This window comes from Salmo salar, chromosome 09, assembly GCF_965601325.2.
Source record: "Salmo salar chromosome 09, fSalSal1, whole genome shotgun sequence".
NCBI lineage: Eukaryota > Metazoa > Chordata > Actinopteri > Salmoniformes > Salmonidae > Salmo > Salmo salar.
In genome coordinates, this window is record NC_138299.1 from 51300662 (window position 1) to 51325020 (window position 24359).

General features: G+C 45.4%; 1 protein-coding gene and 1 non-coding gene across 2 annotated transcripts; both read right to left on the minus strand.

Moving 5' to 3' along the window:
• Nucleotides 1–1146: 1146 nt before the first annotated feature.
• On the minus strand, nt 1147–19429 carry LOC106591874 (exonuclease 3'-5' domain-containing protein 2). Its single transcript, XM_045723762.1, has 11 exons — nt 19315–19429; nt 17821–18489; nt 17484–17612; nt 15792–15919; nt 12520–12646; nt 11715–12037; nt 5999–6105; nt 5649–5784; nt 5355–5517; nt 3322–3524; nt 1147–3120 (listed from the first exon to the last, which is right to left on the minus strand). The coding sequence occupies exons 2-11, from the start codon at nt 18256–18258 to the stop codon at nt 2904–2906; spliced, it is 1971 nt and encodes a 656-aa protein (XP_045579718.1). The 5' UTR covers nt 18259–18489; nt 19315–19429; the 3' UTR covers nt 1147–2903.
• A 4190-nt stretch (nt 19430–23619) lies between these two features.
• On the minus strand, nt 23620–23693 carry trnas-uga (transfer RNA serine (anticodon UGA)). The gene has a single exon. It is a non-coding gene; the product is annotated as a tRNA-Ser (tRNA).
• Between the last annotated feature and the right edge of the window lie 666 nt (nt 23694–24359).

Genomic DNA, 24359 nt, shown 5'->3' on the forward strand with positions numbered 1-24359 from the left:
ACAAAATTGTGTTTGAATTGAAGAACATTTGGGGCGAATGAGGGAATTTCTGCTTGTTGAGCCATTTTTGTAACGTATTTTGTTTGTTGTTTTGACTGAACTGCGAAACTAGAAGGTGTGTTTGGACAGCCCATAAGGCCCTGGTCAAAAGTAGAGCACTGTACAGGGAAAAAGGGGTGTAATTTGAGACAGCCCATGTTATATGCCGATTCAAAAAAAAAAAAAGACAAACCATTTGACTAACAGATTGTTTTTAATGGCAATATCAAGAGGCCTTAACACCAAAACACTGGATTGTAGAAACTTCATTAATACGGACAACATCCAACTGAAGACTCCTGGGAGCTGGACATGAGAAGCGATTCGTTCATTTACAAAAATGTAAAAGGACAACGCTTTTGTACAACCTTTTTTTACAGACTATTAAAAATGATTTTGTATTGAAAACAAGTGTTCATTTTGTGTTTCTCTTGTTCAACTGAACTGATGGTGGTTTCCCCCCACATCTCATTCTTGATATAAGACATGTAGACAGAGCAAGAGGTGATAAAGATTAGCCAAAGATGCAATGTATTTAACTGAACACTATGGTAGAAAAATTACAAGATTATGTTATAATACTGTTATTGCATCAAATAAGGTTTCTCATTACTCTCATCTGTGTGAGTGAGTTGGGCCTCTGGGGGCTTGGCACGAGCAATTGATTTGTGACAGCTTGGTGATTAACCCTACAGCCTGCTTTCCATAGAATGGAGTTGGCGTTTGGGACCCAAGCTAGAGATAGCCTGGAGGAGTAAAAACAAACCCCCTTGTTGTTTCTAATCATCTTGGCGTCTGAGAAACAATACGAAACTCACAAGATGAACCCAAGATAGCTTGTGATGCCCCGAGCTGCAGGGGAGGGGTGGAATCAGCCATGACTAAGCATTTTTAGTGTCAGCTATATAAAAAAGACCCATGAATCCTTCTGTAAGGTTGGGTTATCAAAGCGATCAACGATGGGTGGTCGCTGATCAGCTTCATTATTGCAATTCTTATAAGAATCAATAAAGATGAATTGTTTGAAGAAATAAAAGTCTCTCACTTAAAGAATTTCCCACAACGCTACAATCCATCCACGCTGAATAATCAAAACCAGCCTCACAATTAGACAAATCTGATCTTTTATTTTACAATATTAGGGAAACAGAACAGCTTCTATGGGGGGGTTACATCTGGACAAATGTAAATAAAAGAAAAAGCTGCCAGTTTCTTTAAGTTAAACACTTCTAAATTGAAACAAAACGCAATTGTTGTCATGCTCAAGAACATGAAAATCTCTGCTTTGCAAACAGGTTAGTTGCTCTGTATGCGTTAACAAGTTAGCTGCTCTGTACATGAAGGCCATCATTCTTTACTAACCAATGAAGCTAGTCACTCTTAGGCTACCAATACATACAAGCTGGTCTCAGGCTACCTATACATACAAGCTGCTCCTTATCTCAATGTGAAATGATTAGGAGGCGGAAAAGGAGGTTGGAATGGTTGTAGAGGAATGAAGACGTGTCTTGATTTTAGTCTCTTCTAATGAGGGGAAGAGTCACACTAAAACATGTGACATGAGGTGTCCTGATTAGAGAGAGAGAGGAAACACATCCATGACCAACATAGGGAATAGGGTGCCATTTGGGATGTATTCCATGTAGTTCATTACCCTACGGGCTCTGATGTAAAGTAGTGCGCCATGTAGAGAATAGGGTGCAATTTGGGATGCATCCAGACAGTACAGGAGGAAGTGACGTGACGTCGCCAAGCCAATCGTTCTACGCTCGACATTGTCCTACTGAACCTGAGAATGGCTGTGACTGAAATGAAACCTTAAATCACTATATAAAAAAAACGCACTGCCTTATGGGTCCTTTTTCAAAAGTAGTGTAATTTGTTTCGCATCCAATGGCTGGTGGTCATATCATGTCTGATCTGTTGAAGATAAACAACAAAATGGGGACCTCAAATCGTGTTGTCGAATTAAAGTTACCTTTGCAAAGCAAACCGTTGACTTCTGCACATACACAAATGCATAGGAATTATCATTAGGGCTGAAAACCTGCAAGGGGAAAATGACAATTTATATTTAATGAGAATTAAGAGCAGGTTTCAGCGTAGTCTAAAAAGACAGGATTTTCTGAAATTGGGCAAAAACCACATTTCTATATATTGATATACATTAGGGTTGGTTTCCTGGCCCCAGATTAAATTTAGTCCTGGAGAGAATCTCCATTTAAAATGGATGTTTAAGACCAGGACAAGTCAATCTGTCTGGGAAACCAAACCACAGTTGTTGGTTAAAAAGTGTCCATATGCAATATTATTTCATCATGAATCCCGCAGCATTGGACCAGGATGGTGTTCTTGATACGGACTTCTTTTACCCGTCAGAACCAAGGCGGTCTGTCCATCCCTTCTCAGGCGCCAGCTAGGCCGTATCCGAAATGGCTCTAGACAGTACATGATGCACCCCCTGTGGGTCCTGGTCTAAAGTACTGCCCTTTATAAAGAAGAGGGGTAACATTTTAGGCAATAGTCTCTGCTAGTGTCTGGCTCCAGTTCATTGGATGGCCTGTAGGGGGACGTTTTGAGTTCAAGCGAGGTCCATAAGGGCCCGCTCGATCCATTAGTCAGGGTGACAGACTGCCTCGTCACAGCCGGAGGTGAGACTACAGCCAGACACCGTAGTCGGTCAGTCAGCCCTCTGGGCACCAGTGTGGATAATGTAGCTTCTGTTTTAACTACTAAAAACGGTGATCCAGAGAAGCTGATGAATAAATAGAGCAAGAGAGAGAGCCTGGGTACCAATCCATTTCATTAGACTCCTTTGTCATGCCAAACTGCCTTGCCTTTCAGGTTAAAACGCAGACCGTAGTTCAGTTGAGCTGGATGAGGAGATCCTCGCCGTATTTGCGTAAGAACTTGCTATGGTTGTGGTTGACGGACCAGAGAGGAGGGAGGTAGCGCGGCGTCATGGTAGACAGGAAGTGCTGCCTCCAGTGGCGTTCCAGGCCCATTAACCCCTTCAGACCCTGCTTGGCATGCGCCTGCACCACCTTCAGCCCGTGGGGAACGTAGCTCTCATTGAAGATCCTGGGAGGGGGGGGGGGGGGGGGGGGAGACAAGGGTGAAGAAAGGACTACAGTGTTTATTTTATAAACAATCATAAAAATTAATATATGTGCCACAGACTGTTACCCAACATGACAGTACATTTAGAGTATGTGTACGTGATCCCTGTTGGAATTGAACCCATAACCTTGGCATTGATAGCTCCTCAACAACCTCTCTCACCGTGTCTCCAGTCCAGCAGCACTCTGCAGGGTGTCTGTCGTCAGCTCCCCGTCGGGGTCGTTGAAGAAGCTCCTGATGACTTCCTGCAGCTCATCTCTCCGGGGCCCAGGGAGCCCCTCCCCCGCAGTCAGGAGGGCACGGGCTGCAGAACGAACCCTCCTGCGGTCAGAGTCCTCCAGTAGCCGCACACCCTCCTCACAACCCTGGGGGGGGGGGGTAGAAATTAATCCATACATTTGAGTAGTGCAATATTATTTTTTAACTTCTAGGGCCAGTGGGACGATTTCGTCCCACCTACGTAACAGCCAGTGGAATCCCGTGGCGCGTTATTCAAATACCTTAGAAATGCTATTACTTCAATTATTCAAACATATGACTATTTTACACCATTTTAAAGACAAGACTCTCGTTAATCTAACCACACTGTCCGATTTCAAAAAGGCTTTACAACGAAAGCAAAACATTAGATTAAGTCAGCAGAGTACCCAGCCAGAAATAATCAGACACCCATTTTTCAAGCTAGCATATAATGTCACAAACCCAAACCACAGCTAAATGCAGCACTAACCTTTGATGATCATCAGATGACAATCTTAGGACATTATGTTATACAATACATTCATGTTTTGTTCAATCAAGTTCATATTTATATCAAAAACCAGCTTTTTACATTAGCATGTGACGTTCAGAACTAGCATACCCCCCGCAAAATTCCGGTGAATTTACTAAATTACTCACGATAAACGTTCACAAAAAACATAAATTATTTTAAGAATTATAGATACAGAACTCCTCTATGCACTCGCTATGTCCGATTTTAAAATAGCTTTTCGGTGTAAGCACATTTTGCAATATTCTAAGTAGATAGCCTGGCATCACAGGGCTAGCTATTTAGACACCCACCAAGTTTAGCCCTCACCAAAGTCAGATTTACTATAAGAAAAATGTTATTACCTTTGCTGTTCTTCGTCAGAATGCACTCCCAGGAATTCTACTTCAATAACAAAATGTTGGTTTGGTTCAAAATAATCCATAGTTATATCCAAATAGCGGCGTTTTGTTCGTGCGTTCAAGACACTATCCGAAAGGGTGAAGGGTGACGCGCCCGACGCGTTTCGTGACAAAAACAAAATCGAAATATTCCATTACCGTACTTCGAAGCATGTCAACCGCTGTTTAAAAATCAATTTTTATGCCATTTTTCTCGTAAAAAAGCGATAATATTCCGACCGGGAATCTGTGTTTTAGTACAAAGAGAGAGAAAATAAAAACATGGGGTTGCCTCGTGCACGCGCCTCAGTGTCACTGTCCTCTGATAGACCACTTACCAAAGGCGCTAATGTTTTTCAGCCAGGGGCTGGAATTACATCATTCAGCTTTTTCCCGGGTTCTGAGAGCCTATGGGAGCCGTAGGAAGTGTCACGTTACAGCAAAGATCCTAAGTTTTCAATAAAAAGAGTCAAGAAGCCCAAGGAATGGTCAGACAGGGCACTTCCTGTACAGAATCTTCTCAGGTTTTTGCTTGCCATATGAGTTCTGTTATACTCACAGACACCATTCAAACAGTTTTAGAAACTTTAGGGTGTTTTCTATCCAAAGCCAATAATTATATGCATATTCTAGTTTCTGGGCAGTAGTAATAACCAGATTAAATCTGGTACGTTTTTATCCGGCCGTGTAAATACTGCCCCCTAGCCCTAACAGGTTAACGTTTAAAAATGGTAAGCCAACATGTTGTTTTCAGCACTTTCATTTCATGACTGATCAAAACTCATGACTCCCTTGTCCCTAGGCATCAGACATATGGTGAGCAATGTTTAAGACCTGCCTCTACCCCCCAAACCCCCTCAGGACCCCCCACCCCTCCCCAAACCCCCTCCCGGACCCCCACCCTCCCAAACCCCCTCAGGATCCCCCTCCCCTCCCCAAACCCCCTCCCGGACCCCCACCCTCCCAAACCCCCTCCCGGACCCCCACCCTCCCAAACCCCCTCCCGGACCCCCACCCTCCCAAACCCCCTCCCGGACCCCTACCTGGGGGGCAGCGTGTTCATCAGCCAGCTGCTGCTTCAGGAAGCCATCGTGGACATTGGAGGCAGCGTGACAGGAAGTACACAGCAACAAGATGTCATGGGAGTTGTGGTCTTTCATCTCCGTGGGGAAGTGACGTCTGTACTCATGAGGAACGATGTTCTTCCTGTCGGGGTAAGAAGAGGGGGGGATATGATGACTAACAGGGGGAGTATTCATTAGTGCCAAGTGTTTGGCAATGGAAAACGTTTTGCAATAAAAACAAAATGTTAATAAAAACAAAAAGGTTCTCCTCACCTAATATAGGAGTCGTTCTTGCCACACACCACACACAGGTTCTCCTTGGCAGTCAGGTAATAGTCCTGCTGGGAGTCTGGACGTCCCGACGGTTCAAACAGCAGACGCACGATGAACGGATCCTCACTCTGCAGCACTGGATGCGGAGAGGAGAGAGAGAGAGAGTAGAGATGGGGGAGAGAGAAAGGAATTTAGTGTCAACTGTAAACTTGGCGGGTTTTGGGGCCTGGCAGCGCCGCACACTTGGTGGGTTTTGGGGCCTGGCAGCGCTGCACACTTGGCGGGTTTTGGGGCCTGGCAGTGCTGCACACTTGGCGGGTTTTGGGGCCTGGCAGTGCTGTATGTTGTACCTCCGATTCCTTTATCCAGGTACCACTTGGCCTTCTTCTTGTCACAGGTACAGAGGGGTTGTCCATCCGGGGCATGGAGGAAGCAGTTGTCATAGAGAGGGGATTTCCTGTAAACAGTGATGGGGAATCCTGGTCAGTCACTACACCGGATACGACTGGGTCTCGATTCTACACCTAGTAGGGAACAGGTGTAGGGTGTTTACTTCAGACCACCTTTAGCATGATACCCATAGAAAATAGCAATGTACATTTTCCAAAATGAGGAGAGTCACCTGTTCATATCTCACAACCACCGCAGGCTTTCGGAGTTGCCTATGAGCGAGTCAATAGCAAAATAACACACTTAAATTTACGCTATACTGTAAACTGGGTGGTTCGAGCCCTGAATGCGGATTGGCTGACAGCCGTGGTATATCAAACCGTATACCACAGGTATACACAAACCATTTATTTTTTATTAAGTTGGTAATCAGTTTATAATAGCAATAATAAGGCACCTCAGGGGTTTGTGGCATATGGCCAAAATACCTGGGCAAGGGGCTGTATATCCAGGCACTCCGCGTTGCTTCGTGCTTAAGAACAGCCCTTAGCCGTGGTATATTGGCCATATACCACACGCCCTCGTGCCTTAATTATAGCATGCAAAATGTTTCTGGTCAGTAATAGATCAGCGCGGAGATAAAATATAGCCTACACAGGAAGATTTTGTTACATAATCTTCAACTCCTCCATTTAGCTAACATTTCGCCGCTTAAATTGTTACCAAATATCCAAAACTGATTCAGTTAAAACAAAATCTGACATTGATTGATTCATCAAGACCTCAGGGTGGGTACCAAAGCAGCACGATGGCACCGTGTCCCAATCAAAACGGTGCTGAAATTATAGTTGAGCACACGTGGCTATCGCTTCAATAGCATTAGCCTACTTTATTCCAATATTTTTTTTTTGTTGCCATTCGGTGATATTGATTGCCACAGTAATTCTGTATTGATTCATCCACTTGTGGTTAGCATCGATCACACCGATAGCGATATTACCCAAATCTGTACGCAGTATCATCTGGATATGTACGCAACAACAGTTCAACATTCACCTTCTGCTACCATTTCTGTCAAGCCGTACGTTTAATACATCCAATGTACGCACCACCGAACGCACTGCCTCTCCAACGCTGCAAGGTAAAGGCAGCGTTCCATTGGAAATTAATGTACTTCAATGAATGCAATGACAATGTCTGCGATCGAGGCGTTAAGAAAACGTGAACTCATAGTTGTCGGCTTTGCAAAATGACTTGCGTTGTAAACATTAGAACTAGGGTTGCCAGGTCTAGTTAAAATCCCTAGCCCAATGACTACTGAAAACCCGCCAAAAAGCATGAAACTAGCCCAATTTGTTTTCCTGCAGCAAGAGAGTCGCCGCCACATTAGGCTAATAAACCCTTTTTCCCCATAACGTTATCGAGCGTATTAACGAGAAATATCGACGTAACTTGTAACGATGTAAGAAGCAAAATGTGGTTTTCCATCAAAATAAAGTATTGCGAGCTAACATGACTAATAAAAGAAATTTGACAATCAAGAGAAAAGATAAATTCGCCCTTATTTAAATATGTAAAATATATATTTAAATATGTAATATATATTACATATTAAATATGTATAATAATAATAAAATAGGAATTTAATAAAAGCAATAATATATATATTTTTTATAACAAAAATAATAACGAAAAAAAAAAAAAAAAAAACAAATTAAATGAAATAAAAAAAAATTTGGCAGATCGTTTTCCATCAACGGATGTTGATTTAATTTGTTTGACTGCTGTGTGAATAAATATCTTCCCTTATGCGCATGATGTCATTAAGACTCATTTTTCAACCACTCCCAAATTTCTTGTTAAACTATAGTTTTAGCAAGTCGGTTAGGACATCTACTTTGTGCATGACACAAGTCATTTTTCCAACAATTGTTTATAGACAGATTATTTCACTTATAAATCACTGTATCACAATTCCAGTGGGTCAGAAGTTTACATACACTAAGTTGACGGTGCCTTTAAACAGCTTGGAAAATTCCAGAAAATGGTGTCATGGCTTTAGAAGCTTCTGATAGGCTAATTGACATCATTTGAGTCAATTGGAGGTGTACCTGTGGATGTATTTCAAGGCCTACCTTCAAACTCAGTGCTTGACATCATGGGAAAATCTAAAGAAATCAGTCAAGGCCTCAAAAAAGAATGTAGACCTCCACAAGTCTGGTTCATCCTTGGGCGCAATTTCCAATCGCCTGAAGGTACCACGTTCATCTGTACAAACAATAGTACGCAAGTATAAACACCATGGGACCACGCAGCCGTCATACTGCTCAGGAAGGAGACGTGTTCTGTCTCCTAGAGATGAACGTACTTTGGTGCGAAAAGTGCAAATCAATCCCAGAACAGCAGCAAAGGACCTTGTGAAGATGCTGGAGGAAACAAAAGTATCTATATCCACAGTAAAACGAGTCCTATATCGACATAACCTGAAAGGCCGCTCAACAAGGAAGAAGCCACTGCTCCAAAACCGCCATAAAAAAAAAGCCAGACTACGGTTTGCAACTGCACATGGGGGAAAATTTCATATTTTGAGAAATGTCCTCCGGTCTGATGAAACAAAAATAGAACTGTTTAGCCATTATGACCATCGTCATGTTGAGGAAAAAGGGCAAGCCGAAGAATACCATCCCAACCGTGAAGCACGGGGGTGGCAGCATCATGTTGTGGGGGTGCTTTGCTGCAGGAGGGACTGGTGCACTTCACAAAATAGATGGCTTCATGAGAAAGGAAAAGTATGTGGATATATTGAAGCAACATCTCAAGACATCAGTCAGGAAGTGAAAGCTTGGTCACAAATGGGTCTTCCAAATGAACAATGGCCCCAAGCATATTTCGATAGTTGTGGCAAAATGGCTTAAAGACAACAAAGTCAAGGTATCGGAGTGGCCATCAAAGCCCTGACCTCAATCCTATATATAGACAATATTGTGTGCATAACTGAAAAATCGTGTGCGAGCAATTAGGCCTACAAACCTGACTCAGTTACACCAGCTCTGTCAGGAGGAATGGGCCAGAATTCACCCAACTTATTGTGGGAAGCTTGTGGAAGGCTACCTGAAACATTTGACCCAAGTTAAACAATTTAAAGGCAATGCTACCAAATACTAATTGAGTGCATGTAAACTTCTGACCCACTGGGAATGTGATGAAAGAAATAAAAGCTGAAATAAATCATTCTCTCTACTATTATTCTGACATTTCACATTCTTAAAATAAAGCGGTGATCCTAACTGACCTAAAACAGGGAATTTTTACTAGGATTAAAATGTCAGGAATTGTGAAAAACAGAGTTTAAATTTGGCTAAGGTCTATGTAAACTTCCGACTTCAACTGTAGATCAATCTACCAGGATAGTTTGAGGGATGAAAGTTGGACAAAAGGATCAAGAAATATTTGGATAACATTCAAAAGAACTTTAGGCTATTCAGGCAATTGTGCAGTTATTATGTGGCCGACTACAAAACCCTTATAAAATGGCCTATTTGCGAGATTGACTTGTCATTTCAATAGGCATAGGCTAGGCGTTCTAAAATCTGGGTTTATGATTATAATTCAATTTTGCCATGGTTTGGTTAGCTAGATGCAGGTAGTCTATAGGCCCCTGATAGTCTACAGTAGCCTAGGCACGATGTAAAATAAACAATTTAGCAGTTTGCTTCCCTGTGGCTCAGTTGGTAGAGCATGGTGTGTGCAGCGCCAGGGTTGTGGGTTCGATTCCCACGGGGGGCCAGTACAGCCCCTGGCTAAATAAATAAATGAAAGCATTCACTACTGTAAATCGCTCTGGATAAGAGCGTCTGCTAAATGACTAAAATGTAAATTGACAGACTAATTTATCTAATACGAACAGCGAGGTGATTGAGGTAAGAAGTGCTTCTGTTGCCCAATAGCCTGCTGGAAAAGGCTACTGCGGATGAGGTCGTAATTTAATTCACTAAATCATATATTTAATTATATAGACAGGGGCGCAATTTTACTGGGGACGAGACAACGACATGCCTCTTCCCCCCCCATTCTGAAATTGCATTTTTTGTCCCCCCACCCCTCCAGATTTGTCATTGGAAGTTGATACAAAACAAGGCAATGGTGTGCTTTAGGACCACGTGGACACCGCCGAATGGTCAGGTAGGCTGTTTGGAGTGTTTATCCGTCTGGATAAATTTTTAATTTTTTTTTATAAAATTTTTTTTTAAACCCCCCCACTTCTAAAACCAATGTTGCGCCCCTGTATATGGATATCAACTTTAGTCCTATTCCTGTCAACAACAGCCAGTGTTTTTTTAAATCGTTTTTTTTACCTGTAGCCTAATCTGACTGTTACCTTCAATCTAAAGCATTTTAACAGCTGATCCACAATTCCAAAAGAACTGTGACCATGACACCAAATTTAATTATTTATTTATGGCCATGTTTAGTTAACTAGACAAGTCAGTTAAGAACAAATTCTTATTTACAATGACAGCCTACCAGGGGAACAGTGGGTTAACTGCTTTGTTCAGGGGCAGAACAACAGATTTTTTTACCTTGTCAGCTCGGGGATTCGATCTAGCAACCTTTCGGTTACCAGCCCAACGAGCTAACCACTAGGCTAATGGCATAATAACACAGGGCTACAACAACAACAAACTAAAGTTATAGACTATTTAATCAGTTAGCCAGCTCCAGGTAAGCTACACAAGTGGTATCATTTAATACATGTTGAAATAACGATATCACTAGAGTCATTGAAAATCAATTTGTGCCACTTGTGTAGTCTACCTGGAGCTGACAAAAGGTTTGAATAAATAGCCTATAACGTCAGTTTATTGTTGTCGTAGCCTGCATATAAATGAATAGGTTACTTAAAAATGGCAGGCAGATGTATCCCCCCCCCCCCATATCAGAAGCAGGTGAGGGAATTCCACAACTTCCATTTAAAAATGTCTACTGACTGGCGCAGCATTTCAGACCCAAGAACTGAGCATGCGTAAAAACCCTTCGCTTGATATACAGTTTAGACCACCTCCGAGCGAATGCTCTCTAGAGCGCCTAAAGCGGTTTTCCTGTGCATCGTGGCCTTATTTCTTGCTGAGCGTCAGTTCTAACGCGTTACTATGTTCAATGGAAAGAGGGTTTGGAATAACAGAGACATATTCCCATCTAAAAACAACCTTTTACCTACAACTGGTAAAGGGTTGTCATGACATGTGAGCCTGTTCGCCGCCTCCTCTCATTCACATCACTCAGCTGCAGTGCTCAGCCTCAACATTACACCTGGTCCCTCCCCACCATACAACTCACTCAGCCTCAACATTACACCCCCCCTCCCCCCACCTGTACAGAGAAGCCCCCCCCCCACCTGTAGACTAGCCCACCCCCCCTACCCACCTGTACAGACTAGCCCCCCCCCCCACCTGTACAGACGAGCCACCCCCCCCCACCTGTACAGACGAGCCACCCCCCCCCACCTGTACAGACGAGCCACCCCCCCCCACCTGTACAGACTAGGCCCCCCCCCCCCCCTCACCTGGCAAAGTAGCCCTACCCACCTGGCAGAGTAGCCCCCCCCCCCCCACCCACCTGGCAAAGTAGCCCTACCCACCTGGCAGAGTAGCCCCCCCCCCCCCCCCCCCCACCCACCTGGCAGAGTAGCCCACCCCCAGCGGTTTTCTCTTGTTGTTTCTCCTGGGGTCTGGAACTTGCTGGTCCCCAGACTCTGGGCTTTCAAAAACAGACTGCTGGAGCTTCCTACTCCTCCTCTCTCCATCCACACTTTTCCCTCCATCCTCGCACTCTTCTCCACCACGCCCCCTGAAGGGTGTGTCCACCACACCCTGGCAGCAATTGGCCAGCTGGGAGTAGCCACTCCCAGTGTCAGGTGAGGGCGTGTTGTCTGTGTGGAGGCCGAGCAGGCGAAAGAAGAGGGCGATGGATACCTGTGCGTCCCGGGCTGCGTAGGTCATCTGAAGGTCAGGGGCGGGAGCGTTAATGAGAAGAAGATAATCTCTGCATGTTTGAGGAAGCAGAGGTAAAGCACAGAAGGGCTAATATTGATCACATCAATGAGAAGTTATTTGGGATGCAGGTTGATTTGTAGATCAGTTCGTCTGTTCAGTCCAACTGCAAAAGGTGATCTTCAACATGCACAGTAACGACGTGTCACATCCTGTATAAACTAACACCAGTAGTGTAGACGTTCTAACGACGTGTCACATCTTGTATATAAACTAACACCAGTAGTGTAGACATTCTAACGACGTGTCACATCCTGTATATAAACTAACACCAGTAGTGTACACGTTCTAACAACGTGTCACATCCTGTATAAACTAACACCAGTAGTGTACATGTTCTAACGACGTGTCACATCCTGTATAAACACCAGTAGTGTACATGTTCTAATGACGTGTCACATCCTGTATATAAACTAACACCAGTAGTGTACCTGTTGTAGGGTCAGCGGGTCAGCCTCCCAGTCACTACAGCGCAGCTTCAAGGATTTCTCCAGAGAGACGTCGAGCAGGTCAGCTGCCAGAGACTTCAGACTCAGACCGTTATTCAACACTACCTTCCTGCACAGAAACACATACAGACTAGGAACACACACACGACTCCAACACCATGAAGTTTGCTGACGACACGGTGGTAAGCCTGATCACCGGCGACGACGAGACAGCGTATAGGGAGGTCAGAGACCTGGCAGTGTGTTGCCAGGACAACAACCCCTCTCTATCTCAACATCAGTAAGACCAAGGAGCTGATCGTGGACTACAGGAAACAGGGGGGTGAGCACACCACCATCCACATCGACAGGGTTCAGTGAAGCAGGTCGAGAACATCAAGTCTCTCAGTGTCAAAATCACTAAAGACTTAAAATGTTCCAAACACACGTGCACAGTCGTGAAGACACGATAGTGCCTCTTCTCGCCCCCCCCCCACCCCCCCAAATACACCACCCTCGATCGCATGACACGACAGAGGGTGGTGCGGACAGCCCAGTACATCACTGAGTTCAGTCTGATTTCCACCAGACACTGGGAGATGAATTCACCTTTCAGCAGGACAATAATCTAAAACACAAGGACAAATCTACACTGGAGTTGCTTACTAAGAAGACGGGAATGTTCCTGAGTGGCCGAGTTAGAGTTTGACTTAAATCTACTTGAAAACCATTTAAGTCTTGACATTGCTAGATAATCTATGATCAACAACCAACTTGACAGAGCTTGAAGAATTTAGAAAATAATAACCCAGAAAGACTCACAGCTGTAATCACTGCCAAAGGTGATTCTAACATGTACTGACTCAAAGGTGTGAATACTTATGTAAATTAGATATTTCTGCTTTACAATTTCAATAAATTTGGAGAAAGAAAAAAAATTGGCCTCCCGAGTGGCGCAGCGGTCTAAGGCACTGCATCACTCCGGCGTCGACCGGGTAATGGGAGTGTTTGGCCGGCTGGGTTGTCCGATTTCAGTCACCAGTTGGACGGTGTTTCCTCCGACACATTTGTGCGGCTGGCATTCGGGTTAAGCGAGCAGTTTGTCACGAAGCAGTGTGGCTTAGCAGGGTCATGTTTTGGAGGACGCATGGCTCTCGACCTTCGCCTCTCCCAAGTCCGTACGGGAGTTGCAGCGATGGGACAAGACTAACTACCAATTGGATACCACGAAATTGGGGTGAGGGAAAAAAAATAATTTAAAAAAAATTTGAAAAAAATTGGAAAAAGTTTAAACATGTTTCACTTTGTCATTACGGGGTAATGTATGTAGATGGGTGAGAAAATATATTTAATCCATTTTGAATTCAGGCTGAAACAAAAAAATGGGCAAGAGGTATGAATACTTTCTGAAGGAGGGGGGGGTACTGTATTCAGACCCCTTGAATTTTTCCACATTTTGTTACGTTACAGTCTTATTCTAAAATGTATTAAATTAACTGTTTTCCCTCAATCTGCACACAATACCCCATAATGACAAAGTGAAAACATGTTAAGAATTCTTTGCAAAATGTATTTTTTAATTCAACAGAAATACCTTATTTACATAAGTATTCAGACTCTTTGCTGTGAGACTCTAAATTGAGCTTAGGTGCATCCTGTTTCCATTGATCATCCTTGAGATGTTTCTACAACTTGATTGGAGTCCACCTGTGGTAAATTCAATTGTTTGGACATGATTTGGAAAGGCACACACCTGTCTATATAAGGTCCCACAGTTGACAGTGCACGTCAGAGCAAAAACCAAGTCATGAGGTCAAAGGTATTGTCCGTAGAGCTCCGAGACAGGATTGTGTCGAGGCACAGATGTAGGGAGAGAAGGGCCTAGGTCAGGGAGGTGACCAAGAACCCGAAGGTCACTGACAGAGCTCCAGAGTTCCTCAGTGGAGATGGGAGAACCTTCCAGAAGGACAACAATCTCTGCAGCACTCCACCAATCAGGCCTTTATGGTAGAGTGGGCAGATGGAAGCCACTCCTCAGTAAAAAGGCACATGAAAGCCCGCTTAGAGTTTGCCAAAAGGCACCTAAAGGACTCTCATACCATGAGAAACAATATTCTGTGATCTGATGAAACCAAGATTGAACTCTTTGGCCTGAACGCCAAGCATCACATCTGGAGGAAACCTGGCACCATCCCTACGGTGAAGCATGGTGGTGGAGGCAGCATCATGCAGTGGGGATGTTTTTCAGCAGCAGGGACTGGGAGACTAGTCAGGATCGAGGCAAAGACGAACAGAACAATGTACAGAGAGATCCTGCATGAAAACGTGCTCCAAAGTGCTCAGGACCTCAGACTGGGGGCAAAGGTTCACCTTCCAACAGGACAACGACCCTACACACACAACCAAGACAACACAGGAGTGGCTTTGGGTCAAGTCTCTGAATGTCCTTCAGTGGCCCAGCCAGAGCCCGGACTTGAACCCGATCAAACATCTCTGGAGAGACCTGAAAATAGCTGTGCAGCAACGCTCCCCATCCAACCTGACAGAGCTTGAGAGGATCTGCAGAGAAGAATGGGAGAAACTCCCCAAATACAGGTGTGTTAAGCAAGAAGACTCGATGCTGTAATCGCTGCCAAAGGTGCTTCAACAAAGTACTCAGTAAAGGGTCTGAATACTTATGTAAATGTGATATTTCAGTTTAATACATTTGCAAAAACCTGTTTTTGCTTTGTCATTATAGGGTATTGTGTGTAGATTGAGGGGGAAAAAACTATTTAATACATTTTAGAATAAGGCTGTAACGTAACAAAATGTGGAAAAAGTCAAGGAGTCAGAATACTTTCCGAATGCACAGTACGCTGCTGCTACTCTGTTTATCATATATCAAGACACCTAGTCCCCTTACCTCTATGTATAAATACCTCCATCACTCCAGTACCCCTGCACATTTTAAATACGGCATTGGAACAGACCCCGTATATATAGCTTCTTACTTTCTATTTCCTGTGTGTTTTTGGTTCTCCCTTATGTTACTTTTAGTGCTACATTGATATTGATTACTGCGTTGTTGGGTTTAGAGTTAGCAAGAAAGGCATTTCACTGTACTTGTGCAAGTGACATTAAAACTTGAAGACAACCACTGACAAACAAGTCTTGACAGTAATTATGCGAGAGGAAATGATTAAGTATAAAACTGAGCATTACGTTTTGTATGTGCCAGTCAATTCTGAGAGGAAATGATTGAAAAAATAGAGAGAGAACAACTAGTATGGTACCTTTGTCGTAGTGCAAGGTATCTCAAGTCCACAGTACAGCCCAACACCAGGCCGTAGTCTCGCGTTAGACGCTTCCCGTCCTCATAGCAGCCCACACCCACCTTTAGGATGTGAGGGTCGCTGAGGACCTATGTAAAAAAAAAACATGACAAATACAATACATGCCATCAAAAGCCACTTACAACAGTGAGTAGGGAAGGGCGAAGTCTATACAGGTATATACACACACTACATGGCCAAAAGTATGTGGACACCTGCTCGTCAAACGTTGCATTCCAAGATCATGGGCATTAATATGGAGTAGGTCTCCCCCTTTGCTGCTATAACAGCCTCCAGTCTTTTGGGAAAGGCTTTCCACTAGATGTTGGAACATTGCTGCGGGGACTTTCTTCCATTCAGCCATAAGAGCATTAGTGAGGTCAGGTACTGATGTTGGGAGATTAGGCCTGGCTGGCAGTCGGCGTTCCAATTCATCCCAAAGGTGTTCGATGGGGTTAAGGTCAGGACTCTGTGCAGGCCACTCAAGTTCATCCACACCGATCTCGACAAACCATTTCTGTATTGACCTCGCTTTGTACAAGGGGGCATTGTCATGCTGAAACTGTTGCCAAAAAGTTGGAAGCACAGAATTGTCTAGAATGTCATTGTATGCTGTAGCGTTAAGATTTCCCTTCACTGGAACTAACGGGCCTACCCTGAACCATGAAAAACAGCCCCAGACAATTATTCCCCCTCCACCAAACTTTACAGTTGGCAGTATGCAGTCGGGCAGATAACGTTCTCCTGGCATCCGCCAATCGCCCAGATTAGACTGCCAGATGAAGCTTGATTCATCACTTCAGACAACGCTTTTCCACTGCTCCAGAGTCCAATGGCGGCGAGCTTTACACCACTTCAGCCGACGCTTGGCATTGTGCATCTTATGCTTGTGTGCGGCTGCTCGGCCATGGAAACCCATTTCATGAAGTTCCCGATGAACAGTTATTGTGCTGACGTTGCTTCCAGGGGCAGTTTGGAACTCTGTAGTGAGTGTTGCAACCAAGGACATGGCTTTGTGCTCCATTTTATACACCTGTCAGCAACAGGTGTGGCTGAAACTAGCCAAATCCACAAATTTGAAGGCCATGTAGTGTGTGTATGTATGTATGCATGTATTTATATTTTGATGTAAAAACGCTATAATACCGCTATTTCATTTTTGCGTTAGTTGGCTGTACCAAAACGGCAATGTTTTTCCTTAATAGCTTGTTCTCCATCTTCTTTTTAAAATAGCCAATTTATTTTCAGCACTTTTATTTCCATGAGGGATCAAAACTGGTTTTCTCATGGTTCTCTCTCGTCCCTCTGCAGCAGACATATGGTGAGCAATACGTTTGGACCGTCGAATCATAATAAAATCCCAGTATTCAATCACAATACATCTAGAATCGTGAGAAACGCAATATCGCACCGAGAGGTCCCTCAGCGGGACCGCCACATGGCGTCGAGAGGTCCCTCAGCGGGACCACCACATGGCGTCGAGAGGTCCCTCAGTGTGGTGATAATATTGTATAGTGAGGTCCCCTGGCAATTCACAGCCCTAGTAGTGAGTGCATTCATTTTCATATTGGTGGCCCCAGCGGGAATCTAACCTACTATACTGCCATTTTAAAAACACCATTCTGAGCCATAGAGGACCACATATAAGCCTACCTCTTTCAGGGTAAGTGGCAGGTGCTGCTGGCCACCACGGAACAGCTGCAGCCTCACCAACACACACAGACCAGAGTAGGATGCCATCTGGAGTAAAGAGACCGTTGAAGTCTTACCCTTCACTGACACCTGGGGTCATAGGGAAGAGCAGAGAGGAGGGAAGAGCAGAGAGGAGGGAAGAGCAGAGAGGAGGGAAGAGCAGAGAGGAGGGGAGAGGGGCAGGGATGGCAAGGGGGAGGGAGAGAAGGAGGGAGAGAGATGACTTCAGAGATAAGATAAAACAAAAAACTGAGTACAAATGGGATGATATGTTTAAAAACATGCAGAACAAACTCACACCCAGGGCCTTAGTTTGACTCTTCACCCATTCACAGTCCAGGCCGAGGACGGGGTAGACTGACAGATCCTTCTGCAGCATGGGCCACAGCTGCTCCCACTCCTCCTCAGAGCTTACCATCACCGGCTGCACCGCCAGGACCTGGTCAACAGGGGGTAGCACAGCAGGCAGGGGGAGGACCAGACTCTGACCCGGGGATAGCTGGGTCTGCTTAAACTGGATTTGGGACTCTACTGGCTTCTTACACTCCAGAACCACAGGCTCTGGTTCCACAGGTAAGGGACAAGAGCTGACCCTTACCTGACCCTTCAGACCCTGAGCAGGAAGCTGTTGCTTCTTAGTCCTTAGGGCTCTCTGTCGCCATAGCAACAGGCCACCCAAGGTGGCTCCCAACAGGGTAACCACAGCAGCTGTTAGGGCACTTTGTCTAATAGCCATCTTGGGTTTCAGAGGTGCAGAGTTTATTTGGTTAGGGCTGGTTGGTTGAGAAGTGTGTAAATGAGTTTAGGTAGGTAGACCTAAACCCAAGTTGCAGTCCGATTTGAAGTTTGGTCATAGAGACTTTTGGGGGATATAGTGTCAGCATTGGGTCACATCCTTTGTTTGTTGATGTCTTTATCCGTGTGAAGAGGCTATTGGTTAGTAGGCTCTGGGCAGACACCTTATCCCCTAGGAGACAATCAGCAATAACTGTTACATTACATTTCCATCTGAACCTACACAAACTGTCAACACATTATCCATAGGACGAATCAAGAATGGGAAAGCAGTAGACTCATAACTTGACTTGTCCAACAATTATATATATATATATATATATTTACAGCACGTTTGACTGTCACAGCAGAGCATATGATAACTAAGACAGCATTGCGCAATTTCACTGCCACTGTTTACAAGCGCAGCTAACTAGCTGGTGCTAAGGAGGTTGTTTAACATGTACTACTGATTAACGTTACAAATTGATATCAGGATGATTGCGAGTACTTGACGACTTACACCGCTAGAAAGATAAATGTTCTGACAATGAGACGAGAGAGAGAGAGAGAGAGAGAGAGAGAGAGAGAAGTCAATATTGTTAACTAGGTACTATAGTTAGCATGCAAACACCGGGCTAACTAGCCAACAGCTAATGCAGTTTTACGTCGAGGCCGAGGAGCTACCTAGCAACAACTAGCCTAGCCACTTAGCCCGTTAGGTACATTCATTTAACGCGGTAACGAGACCGAAAGTAACGAGCACAATCTAAAATGTAAATAACAATTTCGTTTGTTGTTGATGTTGCATGAGATTGTTTTCAGCGCACACCTTCCTCAGTTAGGTTTAGCTTAATACAATAGCTAGCTTGCACAGCCACCGTTAGATTGACTAGCTACCTAACGTTAGCCTACGTCAGTAACGTTAAACAACGTGAGTTACATTTGTAATTTATTTCCCCGAATTATTATTATTATTTTTTTGCGTGCTATGCTTATTTCAAGCCCTTTTACCTACCTTGGCATTTCACGTCCACACCATAATATCCCTATGCTGTCTGCACATGTCCACTTGGTTGATTTCTAGGTGTTGACGTTGTTGCTTCCGGCTATATTTATTATGATGGATGGATGGATGTTGTGCGCATTGTCAGGGAGGTGAGAATTAATACGTCAATTAATTAACCAATTAATTATGATTTATTATCCAATCGAACACAATTACTTACGTTGGATAAGATTGACTTGGAAGTCAAAATAATATGACAGCCTTGCAAATTTCTCCCATTGATTTAGTTACCTTATTTGTGATGTGTTGCATGCACATATTTAATCATTAATTCTGTCTTCTGGGGGAGAAAAAAAAGCTTCCTTCTGATAAGAATATCTGTTCAATCTCATGGCGTCTTTACTCCAATATTGCAGTGTAGATGTTGAATTTTTACCTGGTAAAGTTGCTGTCTCAACATATGAAAATCACTAGCGGAGTCAGATATAAGGTGCTGCAGTGGAGAGTAGCCATCTCCTGATCAATTCTGCAATTTTTTTAATGTTTTCATACGCCAAACTTTTTTTTTGTACATAATGTCTCCACCATCATTTCCTATGACCGAAAACAGCTTCTGGACATCAGAACAGGGAACACTAACCTCAATTTGTATGAACATTTCTACTTCAACGAGTCAGCAATTCTGGACGTTCTGCTTACCCCGGATCAGGTCCTAATCACCGGGACTCAAAAAATAAAGCGGCGGTATCCTGACGAGACTCCGTCGGTGAGCAAATAGAACAGAGGGCATTGGCGGTCTATTGGCGTAAGTGCAGTCACTGGAGAACAACCTGGATGAGCTCCGTTCGAGACTATCCTATCAACGGGACCTGAAAAACTAATATTCTATGTATCTCAGAGTCGTGGCTGAACAAGGACATGGATAATAAACATCTGGCTGGTCTTTCTCATTGTCAAGCCCGGAAGGCAGACTCTGGTAAGACATAGGGAGGATGGGTGTGTCTCTTTGTAAACAACAGCTGGTGTGCGATCTCTAACGTTATGGAAGTCTTAAGTTTTTGCTCGCCTGAGGTAGTCTATCTCATGATAAGCTGTAGACCATACTAAGATAGTTTTCAGCTATATTTTTCGTAGCTGTCAATTTACCACCACAAATGCTGGCACTAAGACCGCCCTCAACGAGCTGTATAGGGTCATAAGCAAACAAGAAAATGCACATCCAGAGGCAGCGTTTCTCGTGGCCGATGATTTTAATGCAGGGATACTGGAATCAATTTGACCATATCACTTTTACTTCACACACAGAAACGCCTATACAAGGATCTCACTCGCCCTCCCTTTTGGCAAATCAAACCATAACTCTATCCTCCTGCTTCCTGCTTACAAGGAAAAACTCAAAGAAAATATCAGTGATGCTGTCACGCTCTGACCTTAGAGATCCTTATTATTTCTCTATGTTTGGTTAGGTCAGGGTGCGACTCGGGTGGGAAAGTCTGTTTTCTATTTCTTTGTTTTTGACCGAGTGTGGTTCCCAATCAGAGGCAGCTGTCTATCGTTGTCTCTGATTGGGGATCATATATAAGTTGTCATTTTCCTTTTGGGTTTTGTGGGATCTTGTTTTCTGTTTAGTATCTGTGCCTGACAGAACTGTGCGCTTTCGTTTTCGCCTTTTGGTATTTTGTTTAAGTGTTTTGTGAATAAAAGAATCATGAACACTTTCCACGCTGCGCCTTGGTCTACTTCTACCACCAACGAGAGCCGTTACAGAAGATCCCACCAAAACCGGACCAAGCAGCGTGGCCAGGATGAGTGGACATGGGAGGAGATCATGAATGGAGAAGGGCCCTGGACGCGGATTGGAGAGTATCACCGTTCAAGGGAGGAGATGGAGGCAGCAAGAGAGGAACGGCGACGATACGAGGAATTAGAACAACAACGGAAGCCCGAGAGGCAGCTCCAAAACATTTTTTTTGGGGGGGGGGCACACGGGGAGATTGGCGAAGTCAGGATTTAGACCTGAGCCAACTCCCCGTGCTTACCGTGGGGAGCGTGTGACCGGTCAGGCACTGTATCTCGTTGCCGGCTCCCTGCATTTGCCGGGCTAGAGTGGGCATTCAGCCAGGACGGGTTGTGCCGGCTCAGCGCTCCTGGTCTCCAGTACGCCTCCTCGGTCCAGGATATCCTGCTCCGGCTCTACGCACTGTGTCGCCAGTGCGCCTTCACAGCCCAGTTCGTCCTGTGCCAGCGCCCCGCACTTGCCGGGCTAAAGTGAGCATCCAGCCAGGAAGGGTTGTGCCAGCCCTACACCCCAGACCTCCAGGGCGCCTCCACGGTCCAGTATATCCTGTGCCAGCTCCGCGCACCCGGTCTCCAGTGCGTCTCCCCAGCCCGGTACGTCCTGTGCCTGCTCCACGCACTCGGCTTCCAGTGTGTCTCTCCAGCCTGGTACGCCCTGTGCCTGCTCCATGCACCAAGTCTCCAGTGTGTCTCTCCAGCCAGTGCGCCTTCCCAGTCCAGAGCATCCGGCGACAGTACCCAGTCCAGAGCTTCCGGCGACAGTACCCAGTCCAGAGCTTCCGGCGACAGTACCCAGTCCAGAGCTTCCGGCGACAGTACCCAGCCCAGAGCTCCCGGCGACAGTTCCCAGTCCAGAGCTTCCGCCGACAGTTCCCAGTCCAGAGCTTCTGGCGACATTTCACGGTCCGGAACCTCCTGAGACAGCTTACGGTCCGGAACCTCCCGAGACGGCTCACGGTCCGGAACCTCCCGAGACAGCTCACGGTCCGGAACCTCCCGAGACAGCTCACGGTCCGGAACCTCCCGAGACGGCTCACGGTCCGGAACCTCCCGAGACGGCTCACGGTCCGGAACCTCCCGAGACGGCTTACGGTTCCGGAACCTCCCGAGACGGCTTACGGCCCGAAGCCTGCAGTGAAGATCCATGGCCCGAAGCCTGCAGTGACGATCCATGGCCCGAAGCCTCCAGTGACGATCCATGGCCAGAAGCCTCGAGAGACGGTCCGCAGGCCAGAGCCTCCAGCGACGGTCCCCAGTCCGGAGCCTCCAGCGACGGTCCCCAGTCCGGAGCCTCCAGCGACGGTCCCCAGTCCGGAGCCTCCAGCGACGGTCCCCAGTCCGGAGCCTGCAGCAAGGGTCTCCAGTCCGGAGCTTACAGGGGGGGTTCCTAGCCTGGAGTCCACAAAGATGATTTATGGTCCGGAGGTCCCAGCGATGATCCCTGCACCAGAGGCGCCACCGAAGTGGGGGGAGCCTCAAGCGGAGCGGGATCTGCGTCCCGCACTGGAGCCTCCACCGAGAGTAGATGCCCACCCGGACCCTCCCCTATAGGTTCAGGTTTGCGGCCGGAGTCCGCACCTTTTGGGGGGTACTGTCACACCCTGACCTTAGAGATTTTTTGAAAGTGTTTTGTGAATTAAAGAATCATGAACACTTTCCACGCTGTGCCTTGGTCTACTTCTAGCACCAACGAGAGCCGTTACAGATGCGCTCAATACGGAAGTGGTCAGATGAAGCTAATATACATTTAAGTCATTTAGCAGATGCTCTTATCCAGAGCAACTTATACCCTTACTACACCACTCGCATCGCGTGCGCGAGCGTTGCAAAATAAATTTAGGAATCTGTTATTCAATTATTGCACCCACACTGCTCGCGTGTCAACAAGCGTCTGCATTGCCAAGGGCTAAAATAGAAGTCATTCCTATTTCTGACGCAGATCGCGCTGCAAGTCCTGCCTCTCCCATCTCCTCATTGGTTTATAGAAGCAGGTACACACGTGCCATCTCCTCATTGGTTATATCCACGTGGGTGATTGAAAGGCGAACTGTGTTGCCGGTTGTCGTGGTAATACTATGAAAGATTAGATGCCAATCACCATATAAGTTCAAAGATGAAAAAGCCTGGAAGGAGGAGAGATGACTAGAAACGATTCGGTTGACTGTTTTTATGTGTGGATTAATTGTCGGAGTAGAGGACCTTGTGCATTTCAGGTAAAATAACAACCTAATGTTTATATACCAGGACAAATTAGCTAGCAACAGCAAGCTAGCTAAATAGGACAAATTAACTAGCAAGTGCAAGCTAACTAGCTAAATTGCCACAAATGTTTAATGCTTTTCGACCTGTCCCCAAATTAATATCACTGGTTCAGAATTTGTTTTGATATTTTAACCTGCGTGTCGTGATCGTGTTTGGTGTAGGGGGACAAAATAAATGTATGCATGATGGCACACGCGGTTTGGGTTCCGTGTTACAGTAGTGAATGCATACATTTTCATATGTTATTTTTTTACTGGTCCAACGTGGGAATTGAACCCACAACCCTGGCGTTTCAAGCGCCATGTTCTACCAACTGAGCCACATGGGACCACTACAGGACTGCAGTTTGATAGCACAGACTGGAATATGTTCCAGGATTCATCCGATAACATTGAGGAGTTTACCACATCAGTCACCAGCTTCATTAATAAGTGTATCGATGACGTCGTCCCCACAGTAACCATACGTAAGAACCAGAAGCCATGGATTTACAGGCAACATCCGTACTGAGCTAAAGGCTAGAGCTGCTGCTGTAAAGCAGTGAGACGCTTATAAGAAATCCCCCTACGACGAGCTATCAAACAGGAAAAGCATCAATACAGGACTAAGAACGAATCCTACTACGCCGGCTATGACGCTTGACGGATGTGGCAGGACTTGCAAACTATCATGGATTACAAAGGGAAACCCAGTCACAAGCTGCTCAGCGACGCCAGCCTACCAGACAAGCTAAATACCTTCAATGCATGCTTCGAGGCAAGCAACACTGAGCCATGCATTAGAGCACCAACTGTTCCGGATCTCCCTCTTCGTAGCCGATGTAGACCTTTAAACAGGTCAACATTCGCAAGGACACAGGGCCAGACGGAATACCAGGACGCATACTCAGAGCATGCTCTGATAAGTGTCTTCACTGACATTTTCATCCTATCCCTGATCTGGTCTGTAATACCAACATGTTTCAAGCAGACCACCATAGTCCCTGTGCCCAGGAA

Excerpts from the sequence above, each read along its gene's own strand:
- LOC106591874 (XM_045723762.1), bottom strand. The coding sequence starts at position 18,258 with ATGGCTATTAGACAAAGTGCCCTAACAGCTGCTGTGGTTACCCTGTTG. Across the intron at positions 5,785-5,998 it reads CCTGGATAAAGGAATCGGAG|TGCTGCAGAGTGAGGATCCG; the intron begins GTACAACATACA and ends CTCCGCATCCAG. Across the intron at positions 3,121-3,321 it reads GCTGCTGGACTGGAGACACG|GATCTTCAATGAGAGCTACG; the intron begins GTGAGAGAGGTT and ends CCCCCCTCCCAG.